At 38.4% G+C, this 19,718-nt stretch overlaps 1 protein-coding gene across 6 annotated transcripts in view; it reads left to right on the forward strand.

The window, feature by feature from the left end:
- Positions 1–19,718, forward strand: part of KLHL29 (kelch like family member 29) — a 490,936-nt gene that overhangs the window by 397,403 nt on the left and 73,815 nt on the right. For all 6 annotated transcript variants that reach the window (XM_058179678.1, XM_058179658.1, XM_058179633.1 and 3 more), the window contains one exon: positions 2,894–3,153. In XM_058179678.1, the coding sequence (XP_058035661.1) occupies positions 2,894–3,153 (260 nt within the window). The remainder of the gene's footprint in view (positions 1–2,893; positions 3,154–19,718) is intronic.

Genomic DNA, 19,718 nt, shown 5'->3' on the forward strand with positions numbered 1-19,718 from the left:
CTAAAACAATTCAGTTTAAACAACCTCTTAATTTTAAATCTTTGGTCATGGGATGCTTTTAAAATCTATACCTGGACTATCTTTAATCAGAATGAACCATGCTGATATAAAGCTTAATCATTAGTAAGCAGACAGGTTAAAGAAGCAGTAAAGCAAAAGAAATTTAAGAGTAAGTTTTTATATTGTTCTAAAGCCAATGCTTCAGAAATTGAAAGCATTGTATCTTCCCTTGATCCTTTGATATTAAAAATTATTCAAGAGAACTGAATCTTGTTATTATAAGAGTAAGGGACACGGTGGCGCAGGGGCTAGGACGTTGAGCTTGTCGATCGAAAGGTCGGCAGCTCAGCGGTTCGAATCCCTAGTGCTGCCATGTAATGGGGTGAGCTCCCGTTACTTGTCCCAGCTTCTGCCAACTTAGCAGTTTCGAAAGCACGTAAAAGTGCAAGTAGAAAAAATAGGGACCACCTGTGGTGGGAAGGTAACAGCGTTCCGTGCGCCTTTGGTGTTGAGTCATGCCGGCCACATGACCACGAAGACGTCTTTGGACAGCGCTGGCTCTTTGGCTTTGAAACGGAGATGAGCACCGCCCCCTAGAGTCGGCAACGACTAGCATGTAGTTGCGAGGGGAACCTTTACCTTTGCCTTTATTATAAGAGTGATATAGATTTCAAAATAATTTTAGCCCTTAAAAATCATTAACAAACTTGAATACTAGTAAGTTACTTTTTAAATATTATGCCTGAATTACCGTCCAAATTTTTTTGTCAGTGCTATGTGCACAAAAAGCACTTTCCAAATGAAACTTATTTTGCTAATATGACAGCATAAGTATTAGAAACAAACTAGACAACCCCATGACCTGCTGAATCACAGTTTCAGAGATATTTACTTACCTAACCAGATCAACAGAATGATCAGGCAAAAAAACAAACAAACAGTGGAAATGGTTTCTGACTCCCTTCTCTGTTGACTTTGCTTGTGAGAAGCTGGCAGGGAGGATCAGAAATCATAATCACATGCTGGCTATGGTAATGTGGCGGTGCTGTGGCAGCCACAAATTTGGCAATACAACTGGTGTGAAGATCCTTTAAATTTCATTTACACAGGAATAAAGGGTCACAGATGTACGTGTTCTTTAAGTTAGCAAATATGAGGTACCTTTATTCAGAAATGTTGGTGCTGTGATGCACCATTTGGATTAGCTGAAGGATACAACCGACAGGAGAATTTTAGTAGTACACATGTCAAGCAAGACCACTTTCAAAACCTCAAAGTCATCAATGTCCTGATACATTGTACAAAAACACAGTTATTCATTTATTCAGATTTTGTGGCTGTGGTACAGGGATGAAATCTACTTACCTTCCTTACCAGTTCGGAAGTGCATGCGCCACGCACATGTCACATGCGCACGCAGACCTGCACATGCGCAGAAGGTAAAAAACACATTACTTCCTGGTTAAAACCAGGAAGTAATGATACCCGGGTGGGTGGCGGAACTTTGCTCCGCCATCGCTACCAGATCGCCGAACCATTGGCCACGATCGCTACCGGATTGCACGATCCAGTCCGATCCGGGAGCATTTCACCCTTGCTGTGATATCCTTTGGTTCTCCAATTGGTTTCCATTTTAGAAAGGGCCAAACTTTCTGGAGAAGATAGTTACAGCTGTCTCTCACTTAATTCCCTCAGATACATTTGGTTAGTCTCCTATCAAGTAGTGTCGAGGGCACATTTTACCTTAAATTACAGGAAACTGCATGTTCGGTGATATCTAATTGACCCAAGGAACTACATAAATAAAGATAGATCCTTGGTGTAAAAATAGATATTTTTGATTTTCCAGTGAAAAATGCGTTTCTCATAAGAGATCCTCCCCCCACACCGCCACGAAATAGGATATTTTTTTCCAATTAAAAGTAGATCTTTACTTTGATCAATATGGGATTCAGATTAGTTTCTCTTCCCTTTGAAATGTCTTTACTTTCAGTTTTTTTTCCTATGGGGTGACACTCTTAAGGCTCCTGGAAGATCTTTTACTAAGAGTTTATTTATTTTAATCTTTTTTGAGGTTTCTTTCTTGAGGATTTACTTATTTTAATCTTTTTCTTAGGACTTACAATTATTTATGCAATTAATTTCAAGAATTGTTTAATCCCAAATCCTTGAGTTTTAATTGGGAAACAACTGCAAAGTCACTACTGCAGTGCAGGGTAATAATAAATGTTTAAAAATTGGTTTTTTTTTTAAATGAAATCTAAGATTCTCAGGATGTTGAACCCTGTATCTTATTGCTAGCTTCTGTATCCTTTAATGTTCTCATGGAACTGCCATGTTTACACAACCCTTAACGTCACCCCTACTCTTGGCTGTTCATGTTCCCTCTTAATAAGGTTAATATTTAAGATATGCTGGGCTCATTTTGTATTTATATTATTACCCTTATTATGCACAGCACCATAGGCTGGTGCTTATCCTTCATCTCCAATCACCTTTTGAGATTCCAGATGGCATTCAAATGGCAAGAGCCATGGTGGCTCAGTGGTTAGAATGCAGTATTGCAGGCTAATTCGGCTCACTGCCAGGAATTCGATCCTGACCGGCTCAAGGTTGACTCAGCCTTCCATCCTTTTGAGGTTGGTAAAATGAGGACCCAGATTGTTGGCGGCAATAGGCTGACTCTGTAAAGCGCTTAAAGAATGCTGTGAAGGGGTATATAAGTCTATGTGTTATTGCTATTTATGACAATCGGAACCAAGAAATGACAGGCTACGTACAATGAATAAAAGCCATCATCATGGTATACATTTGTGACCTGTGGCATGTAATAATATTGGTCAAGAAAATGGAAGACCTGTCCTATACCTTTTGCTTCTTATGTTCTTTTTAGAAAAACAGTTGACTGCTAGCAATTGTTTAGGAATATTAGCCATGGCTGAGGCAATGCAGTGCAGCGAACTATACAATATGGCGAAGGCCTACGCCCTGCAGATTTTCCCAGAAGTGGCAAATCAAGAGGAGATTCTTAATATCTCAAAGGATGACGTCATTTCCTACATGTCAAATGACAGCCTAAACACAAAAACAGAAGAACTGGTTTACGAAACAGTGATAAAGTGGATTAAAAAAGATCCCGCAGTCAGAGCACAGGTAAGGATATAGCAGAGTTTAAGAGATTGCTGCTCTTCCTTTTATTTTTCAATAAAGCACTTTTACATCAAATGCTACTTGCTTCCTTTCAAATCTAAAGATTGCTAGGTGGGAGCAAAGAAAAATGCAAATGGGTGTAAAGAATATTTAGTTTCGTCATCTGATTGCTGTATCTGATTAAAATTAAAAGATGCATATTTGTTGTCAAAACAACACAAAAAATAGATAGAAGGATTAGTATAGAGTGAGGTATGCTTCCCAAAATGGAAGGCAGGGTTTTTTTAAAAAAGAAGGAAACAAATGATGCCTCTTCAGCAAAAAAAACAAGAAAGTACTGAGCATTGCATGCTGATCACATAATTGTCTTATGAACACGGTATAATGAGAGGAGCTACGCTAAATCAGCACTGGTTGTGCAAATGTCAGTAAATATATATTTGGGCAACCTTCTCCGGATAGTTACTTTGCTAGCAGTTGATCTTAATTGAGGTAAAAATTCAGATAAAAGGTTATAAATTCTGCCCTGGTTCTGAGAACCCTAATAGTAAAATGTTGGCATTGGGCTAGAAGAATTACAAGAGCAGCACGTAAATTTACCAGTTGTCTTAGCTGATTAAGATTTATACTGAGCTAACTTCACATATTATCGATCTAAGGTATAAGAATTGACTCAGTGATCAAATAGTCTCTTCATTTGCTTCTCCTATAAGTTCAATGAAGTTGTGGCCGAGGTGATATTGTTATTGTGTCTGACATTTATAAGGCGCTTCTATGGCATGTTCCATGTACATAACCGGTTTGTATTCCTTGTTGTCTCATAACATTTCATCAGGGCAAAATTATGCTTTTCAGAATTTAGCAAATGTTAACGCTGAAAAGAACTATGATGAAGTAGAATCATAGTTTTTTGGAATTACAGTCAAACTAAGCAAATATCTTATTCCATAGCTTCATTCTATAGGTTACAGTGCTCAACCATTCTTACTTCACTCACATAAACGAATATATTTTATAAGACAGTTTCAAAATTGGTTGTCTATTTAATATGCACAAGATAGAATATCAGAAGCACACTTCTTCTTACAAAACGAGTTTGCAATAAGTCACCCCTCCCAGTGGGGCTTAGTTTCTGCTTATGGGTTTCAGGAGTTCAACAATACATATATTGTTAAATTGAACTCTCAGGCCAGAAGGAAGGGAGGTCAATTCATTTTGTACAATAATTCAGTAGAGTCCAGATCAGTGGAGAATCTGGAATAACTATGAAATTATTCCAAAAATATTGTGGGGTATTTATATGATTAGCTTTATTCCAGTGTTTTTAAATAAGATTTAACTCTGGACAGGGTGGGAAGTAATTATCTATTTTTCCTGAACAAACATATATGTTTTGTCCAATATCTCTTAACCTTTTTTTTTTTTTTACTCCAGGATTTAATCAAATAATCCCCATAAATACTACGATATCCGTTGCAACTAAAACTGGTTTTAGAGCCTCCCAAACTTTCTTAGAGTGAAGTTCAGAAAAATATTATGAGATGTAGGCTAATTAAAATACCCAGAAGACTAACAAGGTCATCCCATCATTCAAAATGTTCTGGGCACTAGTACAATATGGAAAGTATATAGGTAGTACATTTGAAATCGCTGGCAATCTAAAATAGTCTGATGCATTTCAGAAACTGTTGTACTGCCAAAGGAATACTGAAAGACATTAAATTACGCTCAATGCAAAGGGCGGCAGGTCAGAAACCTGGATGGACCTAGAATGAAGAGAAAGTCTGCATGAGGCTCATGGTTAATTTTGCAGTCAACAATATTCAAAGAAAGAGCCCAGTGCTACTGAACTAGTAGTGTTCTCTGGCCTTAGTAGTAACGTGAAACAAATTTCAATCTTGTGTACTACTCTCTCCTTCTGAATGGCCTAAAGGAGACTAGTTCTTGCTTTTGTTTCCACTAATAACTAAATCTCAGCTTTATTAACCTATATTAACACCTCATATTTTGAAGCTGACCTGCAAAAAAAAAAAATAAGCAGGACTTGACTATAATCTATGAATCTTGCTTTACATGCTGTGATAAGATGGTAAATTGAATGAAAATCCTATCAAAGGTATATTTCTGGAAAGGTGAAAGCAGACGTTCATAACCTGGGATGAAGCTTCTGTTCATCCTTGGGCTACATTGGCGATGGAGCTCACTACTGCTTGTCGTCAAGAAATCACGGTTTATAATTCTGATTAGTTTATTTATTTTGCTCTGTGCACCATTCAGCATTAGGAGTATCTTCTGAATCAAATACTTGGAATAGCACTGAGGGCAAAAGATACTGCACAGAAAATGTCATTCATTTTGTACTGCTGCTTTTTTCCTTTCTCTTCTCTACTAGTTGTAAGGTTTCATTTTCTCCCCCCTTTTGCCATTGCTGTTGTTGCTTTTCCTGTTCTCCTTTTCATGCTGTTCAGACATTTTTTCCCCGACACTGGCCTGCATTTTCTTTTCATCATACTTCTCTTCCGACGTGCCTTTTTGGTTTATTACGCTATTCTTATTTGTTTTGCCCGAGAGTTTCTCATTTCTTATTTTAAATGTTTATGTATGTTTCTGTGAATATGTTTGCAGTTAAATTGTTGCTCAGATATTGATGACTAGTTCCTCTCATGTGGTATGGATAAATCAGTTTTCAAGATGATTGCCACGGCCTGTTTTCTCCCTCAGTTCAGGGGTGAAATCCAGCAGGTTCTGACAAGTTCTGGAGAACCGGTAGCGGAAATTTTGAGCAGTTTGGAGAACCGGCAAATACCACCTCTGGCTGGCCCCAGAGTGGGGTGGGAATGGAGATTTTACAGTATCCTTCCCCTGGAGTGGGGTGGGAATGAACATTTTGCAATATCCTTCCCCTGCCATGCCCACCAACCTACGCCCACCAAGCCACACCCACAGAACCAATAGTTAAAAAAAATGGATTTCACCACTGCCTCAGTTGCTGTATCCTATATTATAGGTAGTCCTTCACTTATGACTGGTCATTTAACGGCTGTTCCTGCAAAGCGCTTCTGACTGTTGAAAAACATTGTGCCTCCCCCTCCCCTTGTGATCACACAACTACATTTTGAACGCTTGGCAATCTGTTGGCAATTATCAACTTGTTGCCAAGAGCCCCATGAGCATGTGATTGCCATTTGCCATCTTCTCTGTTGGCTTCCCAGAAAGTCAGTGGGGCTGGATGAAAGAGCGGCCTGCCAAATAGAGCTGAACATCTCCGCCAGGCTGTGGCAATGGAGCTTGGATCGTGGAGATCCAAACTCCATTTCTGTAGCCTAGCGGAGGCATTCTCTTCTCCAGACTGCAGATCACAAAGATCTGAGTTTCATTTCAATTTTGGTTGTAAGTCAAGTATCACCTGTATCCGAAGATACTCACATCGATGCTATCTTCTAACATTGAAGATGTTCTTTCTTCGGATGCTTTCATAAAAATCCTTTTTTTAAAATTTCATAATGGCATCTTTAGGTTCTGGAACTCAGGAAGAGATTACACTGGGGGCGGTATAGAAAGTCAAGCTCAATAGCCCTGAAAATGTGTGTTTAAAAATAGCTGTAGATATATAAATGGCACTTCCCATGGTCAGGAAATATAATGCAAGATTTTACACTGACTAGACACTAAGTCGTATAAAGAGAGTTGGACGGAGCTGGCTATATTTAGTTTTGGTAGGCTAAAGGACAGTGGGGTGATGATATGACAATCTTCTTGAAATACCTGAAGGATGTCAAACAGAAGATTAAAACTTCTTTATTTATCTCAGAGTGCAGGACACAAACTAACAGATTACGTTATAGAAGGGCAGATTCCAATTCAGTGGTTTTTTGGGGGGAAATGACCTTTCTAACTGTAGGAGCAGTTGACAGTGGGACCAATTTCCCAGGGAAGTGATGGGCTCATTTTCACTAAAAAGGTGTAAGCAGAAGCTAAGACAACCACCTGTCAAAATCCATTAATTTGGATTTTGGCATTCAGCGAGGGATTAGACTCGGTGGTCAGAACAGCTCTTTCAGATGGGATTGACATCAGAATTAATCCTGAAAATGGCTAAGAATAAGCCACAAGTAAAGTAGCACATTTTAATTAAAATATTAAAAGCCATCATGTAAGAATAATCACAAATATATCAGTAGTACTAGCATTTGTACGTTCAAATGATTTCAACAGAAAGTCACCTCAGATTCCCAAAGTTTGTCTGATCAACTATTTATTTGCCTGCTGATAAAAGAACAATGGAAACAATGTTCATTTGAGCTCCTTTTACAGGGAATTTCAGAGGCTGCAAGCAACCTATGGGGAGATGTTGCCTTACTGTCATTTTCTATCACCCCAATGATCTCTTGCAGACTAAGATACCTCACCCATAGGATCCTAAAATCTGAGCAGATTCAAATGAGGGAATTGCCTGTCTCTTAATCATACAGGAACTTGTGTGTCCGAAGCTTTACTTTGCGTTGTGTTAAAAAACTCTGTGGTATCTGGGTCTGTAACACGCCCTATTTAACTGATCCTGGCTTATTTTTTGGATGCAATGTTCTGTAGCAACTGAAGTTTCTAAATATTTTTCAAAGTCAACCTGATATAGAACACATTTAAATAGTCCAAGCAAATTATAACTAATGCGTACATCAAACCTGGCATCTCTAGAATTGTACACAGTTGGCCCACTAACCTTAGCTGTGCAAATATTCATTTAATCATTTCAGCATTTACATTGTGCCAAATCCAACCAAACAGAGGTCATTATGGCCAAGGAATACCCGCAGAGTTTAAAGGATGTCTTTCTATCGAGCTGAGGTTTTAATTTCTAGTCTCAGTTTAGGCCTTTAAGAACCTGAGGTTTGTTTGGATTAAGCTTTAATTTATTTACCCTCATTACCCTATTGACAACATAAAGTGGTGACTTAGAACTTAAATCATTTCTTTGGATTTAAATGGGGAAAGAGAGGTAGAGTTGTGTTCATCAGCATAAGAGTCGTGGTGGTGCAGTGGTTAGAATGCAGTATTGCATGCTACTTCTGCCGACTACCAGCTGTCAGCAATTTGGCAGTTCGAATCTCACCAGGCTCCAGGTTGACTCAGCCTTCCATCCTTCCAAGATCAGTAAAATGAGGACCCAGATTGTTGGGGGCAATATTCTGACTCTGTAAAGAGTTTAGAGAGGGCTGTAAAGCACTGTGAAGTGGTATGTAAGCCTTAAGTGCTATTGCTGTAGTTGGTAGTGCTGCTCTTCAAAATACCAGTCACCCTCTTCCAGCAGTTTAAGTATATATTAAATAGCAGTGGGGATAACCAGGAATCCTTAGGGATGTTCTAGGTCAGTATTTTCCAACTGACTGCTGCTATTAGAAATTTCACATAGAAGTCCAAAGAATCCGGGAGAGGTGTTACGGTCATGTGAGGCCAGATCAACTTCTTCCGAATCATTCTCAAATCCTGAAGAATCCTCCTGCTTAGTTATTTGAACATTTGCCTCAGTGTGAGGTCAGATTTCCCAACAGCCTTATACCGTTGTCTTTGAGATGGCTGTCTGTTCAAATGGGAGACGCCTGGGGATTATTCAATGAGATCAGTATGAGGTGGCAAACTGTCTGGAATGGCAATTTATCCGCCATTAGCCATCTTTCTCTGAAGTCACTAAAAAGTGTTTTAGGCCATTTTGAATGCCTTTGAGAAATAACAAAGCTGAACAGATCTGCTACAGCTTTACATGTTCTACAATTTTTCCCAAAACATTTACAGAAAATTCTCAGAGGAAAAAACAGTGTGGGAAGTGTTTGCAGAAGGGAAACACGAAGATGAGTGGTTCCCACACCAAGGTATCTATCATATGTCAGGCAGAACGTATGTTGTAGCCTTCGTGGGCTCCCTTATGACCTGTTCTGATCCACAGTTTGTACATTTCATATCTCTACTTTAAAATGTCTTAAGAATCCTGTTTACATGGATTGCATCAGACTATTTTAAGAGAGCTCTAAGCAGCTGAGACATGTTGGAAGAGCAAATGCTTATTTTTTCCAAAGGTCATTCAATATTCTTGCAGAAGAAGAAAGAAGAACTCAATATTTATTAAGCTAATGCTTTGTAAATAACTATATCCCAGTGCTTTGGAATTGAATGCCAACTGCAGGCAATAACATTTCTGGAATTATTGGACCGTCTCTAATCATCTGGTTTTATGTTTAAAAATAAAATAAAAAATTAGAGAAAGCAACCAGCTTAGATGCTCTCTTCTCGAATAATTAGGCTATATCATGTGGCAGTGAGAACAGATTGTTGGCTGGAGACTCGCCTTTTAATTACTTGACAGCAATGGAAAGCCTGGAGTTGAATGAAGTATCCCCAAAAATCCCTCAGCTGTTATACTACGTTTTTAAGATCAGAAAATGAAAAACTAAGACACCAAATACTTTTCATCAGGTGGAATCTTCAAATTACAAAGCAGATGGACTTAAAAGCCCAAAGTAAGGAACATCCCTTATTGGCCTATCTACAATTTGTGTCTTAAGCAGAGTTTTCCATTTCTGCTATGTAAGGAATTTCTTCCCAGGAATAAAACCTTGTACCTTGAACTAGCATTTCCTATGGAAATAAATTTTGGTCGTAGGTTATATCCTATACATAAGTAGTATAGCCACACTGGAATTTTCTTGAGTGAGGTTTAAAAAAGTATAATAAAAAAGCTCATTTAAAACAACCTCATCTCCCTGTGTGCAATGAGGCTTTAAATTAGCCTCCACTGAGATCAGAGCAGCCTATTATAAAGCCTCATTGCTGCATGAAGGGAGCTTTGCAGAGAGGTCAGTGCTGTAGTAGGAAAGTGTAAGACTTCTCAGTGCTACCCCTCAAAAATCACACATGCTCGCTCTCTCTCTACACACACGCGCGCGCACACACACACACAGAGCTTATGCTATAGAATGGCCTGTGTGGTTGTCAGGAGTTACCATCTGTCCAGAATTATTTCACAAATATTTCACAAGAAGAGTCCTTCACTCCTCCACTCGCAACAAAATACCTTATGCCACAATACTTGAAATTCTGGGTTTAGAAAATTTAGAACTACGCCGTCTTTGGTATGATCTGAGCATAGCTCATAAAATCATCTGCTACAGTGTCCTACCTGTCAATGACTACTTCAGCTTCAACCACAATAACACACGAGCACACAATAGATACAAACTTAAAGTGAACCGCTCCAAACTCGATTGCAGAAAATATGACTTCAGCAACAGAGTAAAGTATATCTATATTCTTAAAATTCTGTCCTCTGTTAAATTAAACCAATCACTTATTGCAAAGAGAGCAGCTGCTTCATAATATAATTTAAAATTAGGCATTTTTAAACCTCCCCTTTCCCGAGAATCTTGAATTATTTTCATTTTAACCCTAGCTTTTTTACCTTCCCATATGAATTTGTTAATTCCCTTCTGCCATTCCTCAAGATTCTTATCTTTCTTAATTATTGGTATCATCTGAAAGAGGAATAAAAATCTAGGTAAAACATTCATTTTAATAGCAGCAATTCTCCCCAGCAAAGATAATTGCAATTTTTTCCAAACAATCAACTCCTTCTGAACTTTTTGCCATAAAACCTCATAGTTATTCTTATACAATTTCACATTTGACGATGTAATATAAACCCTAAGTACTTAACCTTCTTTACAATTTCAAATCCTGTTACTTCCTCTAGTTTTCTTTCTGTTGTCTGGCCATATTTTTATTATCACTTTTGTCTTTTTCTGATTTACCTTAAACCCTGAAACATTCCCATATTGATCAATTATTTCCAACAAAGATTTACTAGAATTTATAGGGTTTGTTAAAGTAATCACCAAATCATCTGCAAAAGCTCTTAACTTATATTCATACTGTCTAACTCTAATTCCCTCTATCTCCTTTACTTCTCGTATTTTATCCAATAATGGTTCTAGAGTTAAAATAAACAATAATGGTGATAAAGGACATCCCTGTCTTGTTCCTTTCGCAATCTTAAAAGGTTCTGTTAAGCTACCATTGATTATAATCTGTGCTGTTTGCTCTCCATAAATTGCCCTAATTATTCTTAAAAAACCATCTCCAAATTGCATCTTTTCTATTAATTTAAATAAAAAATCCCAATGCAATCGATCAAAAGCTTTCTCTGCATCGAGAAAAATAAATGCTGCTGGAATAAAATTTTTCTTTTCTAAGTACTCCAGTAAATTAACAATCTGCCTAACATTATTCCTCATCTGTCTCCCTTTTATAAATCCAGATTGATCATTATGAATTCTTCGCTGCAGAATCAACATTAATCTATTAGCTATTATTTTAACAAAAATCTTATAATCATTATTTAAAAGTGAGATTGGCCTATAGTTCCCAGGTTTAGAACAATCCTGTTCCTCTTTTGGTATCAATGAAATAAAAGAGGTTCTCCATGAGGGGGGAATTCCCCCTCCTAGTTGTATCTGAAAGTATATCTATATTCTTAATACCTGGAATGCATTACCTGTGGTCTCATCCCAAACCCCCCAAAACTTTAACCTAATACTGTCTACTGTTGACCTCACCCCATTCCTAAGAGGTCTGTAAGGGGTATGCATAAGAGCACCAGTGTGCCTACCATCCCTGTCCTAATGTTCCCTTTAATTATATTCACTTTACGTATTCAATTCATGCTTATACTTATATATATTATCTAATATGTACTCGACTAAATAAATAAATCTTAACTCCATGTACAATGCGATGTAGGTGAGAGAAAAGAAGTGAGAAGAGCTCGGAAAATCCATCTGTCACACACCGCTCTTTTTTCTTCTGTGGCTTGAGCTAGGAAAATGGAAACTCACTGTGGAATCTTAAAGCAAGAATTAATGTTGTCTTCAGTCAGACTTGTACTATCCCAGGACTCCAAAACTATGGCTGTATAGTCTGGTTTGGGGATCCATCATAATTTGTCTCCTGGGGTGGGGGGGGTCAGCATAGATAATAACTTGCTCAGAAGCTCTTTCACTGTGGATTTTCAAAAATACAATAGCCTGGCCTCGGAGGTGACTAGATCTCTTCTTTGGACTACCGTAACGCATCGTACCTGAAACTGGCCCAGGATCATTATTTACCAGAATACAGCTACAAGTTCCCCCTCCAGATTGATGTTCCTGAGCTTTGACTCTTTGGTTTATAGTCTATTTGTAGCTCCAGTTGAAAGAGATGGCTGCCAATCTGGACTTTAAGATCTTCAATTGCTGTGTCCACCAATGGGAGGCTACAGGAGAAAGATTTGGTTATAGAATGGCCTCATCTGGCACTTGCCTTTGTCATTTAGGTCAGTGTTCCCCAACCTTTCTGGCTTTGTGGACCGGCAAGGGGATGGGCAGAGGGGATAGTTCCATGTGAGTGGTGGGCGAGTGTGCGCAGTTCCATTTGCGCAAGCAGTGAGCACGCACGCACTCCGCTTGCGCAAATAGAGCTGTATGCATGCACACCCACTACTTCTAAGACCCAATTCTGAACAGGCCATTGCTGGATCACAACTCAGGGTTAGGGGACCCCTGATTTAGGCGGCAAGTAAAAATGTTTGTATTTCCTCTGGAATAATATCACCTCTTCTTGACTTGAATTTTTTTCAAGTACTTGTTTTTTTTAAGCTATTTTATCTATTATCTGTTCTCAGGGTTTACCTGCTTGTAAGATAGTTAACATCGTTATAAGATGGAGGGTTTTTTTTAAAAAAAATTCTCTTAACTGTTTCATTTATATGCACACCCATGATGACCTTTACTGTGAACGATCAAAAATCCAGTTTTAAAATAGAATGGTTTGCCTATTTTAAAAAAAAAATTAACGAACTAACTATAAAACTTCCTACGTCCCTGAAAATACTATATCAACAGTAACTTAATGGTACCTGAGAGACAAAGGTTTGCAGAGAAATTGGAAGAATTTACAGAATAGCACAGTAATTGATTAAAGGTGCGAGGAGCTAATTTGAAAAGGATTCCAAGAGCCGAACATACTGTGACTTAGCTGTACAACACATAAATGAAAAGGATTTGAACTTGATTGTGTTAGAAAGAAAAGAAGTACTACAGGAATGAAGCAAAAACAGTGTTACAGATATGTTTTAATAATTTTAAACAGGCCTTGAATATTGCTTGTGTTATGTTCTGATGTCATAGCATCAGTCAATTGTTAGGTTAAAAAGATGTGTTTTAACTTTAAAAAAAGCTCTATACACAAACATACATACATTATATATATCAGGGGTGCTGTTCAGTAGGTTCTGACAAGTTCTGGAGGACCGGTAGCGGAAATTTTGAATAGTTCGGAGAACCGGCAAATACCACCTCTGGCTGGCCCCAGGGAATGGAAATTTTGCAATATCCTTCCCTGAGGAGTAGGGAGGGAATGGAGATTTTGCAGTATCCTTCCCCTGCCACGCCCACCAAGCCACGCTCACAGAACCAGTAGTTAAAAAAATTTGAATTCCACCACTGATATAGATATAGAGATATAAATATAGAATATATGTTATATAGTTATATATGTACTGTATATGTGTGTATGTATGTATATATTACATGTATGTACACACGCTTGTATAAAATGTGAGATGATAGCCTCCCAGCAGGCAGCAAAGTTGCTGAGTTATTTCAGTTAAATTGATCGATTATTCAGGACTAACCTGTACAAGTAGTTTTGCCTTGTGTGTCAGTTCTCCTTTTAATACAGCAACACAGCAGAACGTAATCTTAGGATAGGTGCATAAGAAAGGTAAACCAAGGTTCTTTTTTTTTAAAAAAAGCTCTTTCAACTTGAGAAACCTCAGTGCAGTTAATTTAATGCTTCATTTTTGTATAATGATACAATATGAATATAATTTTTTGCTCATCGGGTTAGCTCCAGAAATATATGGGGAGCAGAATCTGGAGGACTGAATTGCAGGAGAGTAATTCTTATATAAGTAACACTTTGAATCTGCTGAGTACCTTTGAAGATGTCAAACTGAAACTTCATTATAGCAAAATATGGTAGCTGTACCTAAAATAGCACACTAATAAACTTGATGCCAACTGTTTAAATCATATTATAAAGTTTCATACTATTATTCATATGAGGCAACTCCTGTATTTTGACAAGTTTCTCTGGAGGCCAGTAGAGGTAGTCCTCATTTAACAACCACAGTTGGCACCAGCAACTTAATCATTAAACAAAATAGGCACTAAGTGAAACTGCAACTGTGCTTACTATCCTCACCTTTCCTTTGCCTTACAAACATCTGAAGATCATAGCAATAGCACTTATAACATAAGGTATAGATTTATATAACGCTTCACAGTGCTTTACAGCAGGGGTCTCCAACCTTGGCAACTTGAAGCCTGGGGGACTTCAACTCCCAGAATTCCCCAGCCAGCTTTGCTGGGCAATTCTGGGAGTTGAAGTCCCCCAGGCTTCAAATTGCCAAGGTTGGAGACCCCTATTTTACAGCCCTGTCTTAAGTGGTTTACAGAATCAGCATATTGCCCCCAACAATCTTGGTCCTCATTTTACCAATCTCGGAAGGATGGAAGGGCTGACTAACCTTGAACTGGTAAGAATCGAACTGCTGGTAGTCAACAGAATTAGCCTGTGATACTGCATTCTAACCACTGTGCTACCACAGCTCATAAATGCAAGGATGTTACTTTTTCATAGCTGTCAAAATGTGAAGAATTGCTTAAAAATGCAGTTGCTAAATGAGGACTACTTATAAATATGTATAAATGTGAGGATGCCTAGATAAATGAAAACAGATGTTCAATTTGGCCTATCCTAATAAATATATAGCAATGATTGGATTCACTGAAATAAGGACCCCAATCAACATTTAGTACCTGATTAAAAATCATAAAAAGAAGCTTCTAAACTGTGGCCCCAACAAGCTGATTGAAAAGAAGATCCCAAGGAAGCAACTGGTGCTTAGATCATCCTTCCTTAATCTGATGTTCTGCAGATTTTGGGGAACTGCAGTTAAAGCCAGTTTACTACTGGCTGGAAACTCTGAGATTGTAATTCCAATAAATCTGGAAAATTCTCAGATCAGGGAAAATAGCCTAGACCAGGGGTGTCAAACTGAAGGCCCGCAGGCCAATCTGGCCCGCAATGTGGCTGATTTGGTCCATAGGGCCATCCTGGAAAATGTAAGGGGCCACCCCACGTCACTTCAGCCTGGTATCCTCAATGTGAAGAGGAAACATCGGACCAGCGTGGCTTCGGACCAGTCTACCCAATGCAAAGAGGAAACATGCCAGCAGTTTGGGGACTGTTGGCCACACCCACTGAGTTGGCCAGTTGGCCGTTCTCCCCACCCACCCACCCAAAGTCAACCACAGCCCTGATGCGGCCCTCAATGAAATTGAATTTGACACCTCTAGCCTAGACCAACTTTGTATTTTCCATGGCCAGATTCGTTGTTATAGATTGTCTGCAGTGAGTCCATGATGAGCCCAAAATCTATGGAGCAGGGGTTTCCCCATTCAGTCATGTCCAATTCCTGGAACCTGCCTTACAGTTTTCCTGGCAAGATTTTTCAGAAGTGTTTTACCATTACCTCCTTCCTAGGGCTGACAGAAAATGTCTGACCACTGGTCACTCCGCTGGCTTTGTGCCTAAGGTGGGACTGGAACTCATGGTCTCGCAGTTTCCAGCCTGATGCCTTAACTACTATACCAAACTGGCTCTCAATACCTATGTGCCTGCAGTTAAAATAATAGGCAAGAAAGCAAGGCTACAATCAAAGTGCAGCTTTACAACAATTTTACATTTCCAACACAATTTTTTAAAATACCTGAAATTTTCAGGGATTATCTTAAAAAGTATAATGAGGAAAAGATTGAAATTATGCTTCTCTCCCAACATTTTCTGAATAGGCTTTGCACATTTTTATATAGAAAATACAGCCAATATCTTGCTAGAAATAGAGTTAAGTTTCAGCCACAATATTAGAGAGATCAAATGATCATTTTCCAATGAAGCCCATAGTAGTTTCATTCATTTATGTTCTCCTTAGAGAAATTAAAGTCAAAATATATGACCAGCAAGAAACTTAAAATCAGAAACTTTAAAGTCCCTTTCACCATATGATAACCATCACTTAGATAAAGATAATCTAGGGGTTTGTCTTTTCCATTAAAAAATTCTTAATATCTTATCAGTCTCCTTTATTGCTAATTTCAAAGCAATAGCATCGAGTGCCTCTAAGTAAATATAGATGAGTCTTGAAGTAATATTCATTTTTATAATATTACCTTTCTCCATAGGACAGTTAACATTTATCAGGGGCAATATTTGGCCAAACATGGAAGCTAAGCAGGAGTGAGTTTGGTTAATACTTGAAAGAGAAACCATCAGAGAATTCCCAACTGTAGCTGGACTGAGAAATTGAAAAACATCCCTGAAGAAGACAATGCCACTTTTGTATGATTGCAGAGAAATTTACTTAGATGTGTTCATGTAATCTCCTGGAGCCAAGCTCAATTTTTGGATAACATTTACTTATTTCAATACCATGCAAATGTAATTTTATATGAAATAATGGTAACTATAGAAAAAGAGATGATATTTAAGACGACTGGGAAATGTTTGACCTTTGTAGGCACTGCAGCTGGAATTGTCAAAAAAGTAATAACTTTCCCTTGTAATATTTAACCTATAGGTAATTTCATGAAGCAAAGATTTCCTTTTTAAATAAAACTGGGACCAAAATGTACCTTGGATTGGGGGGGGGGGAAGGAGGGCTTGAACAGAACTAAAGAGCTAAAGATTAGAAAATTTCAATTTTGAACTATAAAAGTGAAGAGAAGGAAAAATGAAGAGAGAGTGTGAGGTGAACATGGATTAGTAGACTAGAAAGAAGTCCCAGTCCAATAAACCAGGAATAGAAGAAGAAAAACTACACAATCGCTGCTGCTTCTTTATATCAGTTAGAAAACACAGAAAAGGAGAGAGGGGATGACAAGCATGAACAGCCGAAGAAGACTGGTGCATTTGAAATAACACTTTTCTTCAGCAAGATATTTATTAGCCAAATATATAACAACTCTATAAACAAGGAAGATTAAATAACAGAGAAAGAACGTCACCACACATTCCCAAATCTAAATCCTTAACTTGTGTGCTTTAAATAAATATATGTGATGGTAAAAAAAGAAGTACTAAAAAGTGAAGAAGGAAGATGCTGATGCGAAATCAAGCCACCCTCTTGACCCAAGACTTAAGAGTCCCTTGGCTTAAGTCCAGACCAACCCATAGAGAAAGAATCACATACCTTTCTTCAAAAAGTTGCAGAAATGTTAAATTTGGCAAATGCAAATCACGCATCAGGCTTATCCCAAATCCGAATTGAAAACTAGAAAGATAAGAGGATGCCATCTGTACCTTTGTCCTTATGTATCAAAAATGCATAATACTGTGTCAGAAAATGATGCTCAAGGAGAATACCAAGTGTCAAGTAAATAGCTTCCAAATGGGAGTCTGTTCAGATAATCTCGTGCACATTCACCATTTCAATTTAAGGAATTTATTTTAACAGGGTCTCATAAACCATACACGCCTTAAATTCAAGGAACAAATCAAGATTTAAATTTGGTTACTTAAACAGAAGGTGAGGGCTTTCACTACTTAATGCAAAACAAATGTATTAATGAGGATTTTCCATTCAAAGTCCTAATCAATATGAAAGGCAGACTCGTCTTTGCATCCGATTACATGGGAGCATCAGAGATCCTGAAAAAACTTCACCTGGAGTTCTGAGGGATTGCCAACTGCAAAGACCCTTTGCGTCAAAAAGATGAATTGGATCCCCCAGCGGGTCAAAATAGTATAGTAGACAAAGGAAGTCAAGCAGAGATAAAATTGCTACTTGCACTGACAGCTCGTCAGAATAAGACGACATAATGTGATAGACTAGAAGGATTCACAACACTTTAAAGAGTATAGTTGCACAGTTAAAGAGAAGAGGTTGTTGTATGGTTTATCTTCCAGGAGCATTATAAGTCACCATGATTCATCTTTCCTCTGATACTAAAGCAAAATTATGGTCACAAACATCATCACAAAAGGACTCAAGGGTCAAATTACAAAAGTTATTGCAGAATTGAAGAATGGCCAAATGCAAGGTCAGGATAGATTTCCGAGTAAGTTTTATAAACAGTTCTAGAAATCATAGTTCTATATTTCTTCAATCTGCTTAAACTTGCTTGAGGCAGAGTAATAATCCCATAAACATGAAAAATGTAGAGCTGTAGTTATTATTTCAGTAACATTAAAAATAACTTCCAGCACTACGTAGAACAATATCTTGTCTTCACTAAAATGGTAAACTATTCAGCTGGGAGGCTGCAAATGGACCAGCAGCGCTGATCATCTGAGAGGCTGCTCCCCCCACCGCCCCATGGCCCATTTTTGGCCTGGACCGTCTCCTGCAAAATCCTGCAGCAACCACAATTCCCTCACTAACCTGCTTTCCAGCTCCGTTCTCCTGTGTGCAGGGCAACAAAAGAAGACTGTGACTACCAGTTTTAAAAAAGGTCAGTCAGACCTTCCAACTTCGCGAGATCTCCCCCCTCCCCCACCCCGAGAAGTTGGAAGGTCTCACTGAACTTTTTTTTAAACTGGTAGTCACACTTTTGTTGCCCTGCCCACAGGAGAATGGAGCTGGAAAGCAGGTTAGTGAGGGAATTGTGGTTGTTCTGGAGTGGAAGTCAGGATTTTGCATTATGATGGTTCATAAGTAAGAAAGAACCAGTTAAAAAAAACAATCCCTGTCTGTAGATCAGCATTTTTCAGTCATGGCAACTTTAAGATGGGCGAACTTCATGCTGCCTGTATGATTTGAACAGAATGATTAAGAAACTGAGCCATAGCTCAGATGTCACTATTAATAGCCATATTATATTATTTTGATTTCAGGCCCCTTATTTACAAAATGAGGATTGGAAGAGAAAAGGGGCATGTAGATTTATCTGAAAAAAGGGAAGCATAAGGAAGCTGCTTCAGAACTAGAAAAAAAGTCAGTAATAGGTCTCCCAGGTTGTTTAATTAGCGAAGCAGTGTCATAGTTCCGAGCAATGAACCCAATTCAATCACGACTCGGAAGTTTCATTTAGGCTTGAAAGACCTTTTATTGAGTACATCATATCAGCACTTAGAAAGGTGAAGCTAGCTCTGAGTAATTCTCCCACTTCAGAGTTATAAAAAGAATAGAAATTTCCCATCCCCCTCAGGTGTCCCGGATCATGTTAATCAATCCAGTAGTGTTTCTCCCTTCTCAGCATATGTTCGTTGCCATGACCTTGGTTCTCACGCTGCTTCTGGTCAATGTTTTGTCTAGTAGATTAAGGCACCGCATTCCAGTCCGTCCTAACTCCCCCCTCCCCCACAACGAGTGGCAACTAAGAAACAAAGTGAAAGTAAACATGGCTTCAGCCGAAGTCGTTTCGAAGTTTGAATAGAATAGAATAGAATTTTATTGGCCAAGTGTGATTGGACACACAAGG

The sequence above is a fragment of the Ahaetulla prasina genome, chromosome 1 (genome assembly GCF_028640845.1).
Source record: "Ahaetulla prasina isolate Xishuangbanna chromosome 1, ASM2864084v1, whole genome shotgun sequence".
Taxonomy (NCBI): domain Eukaryota; kingdom Metazoa; phylum Chordata; class Lepidosauria; order Squamata; family Colubridae; genus Ahaetulla; species Ahaetulla prasina.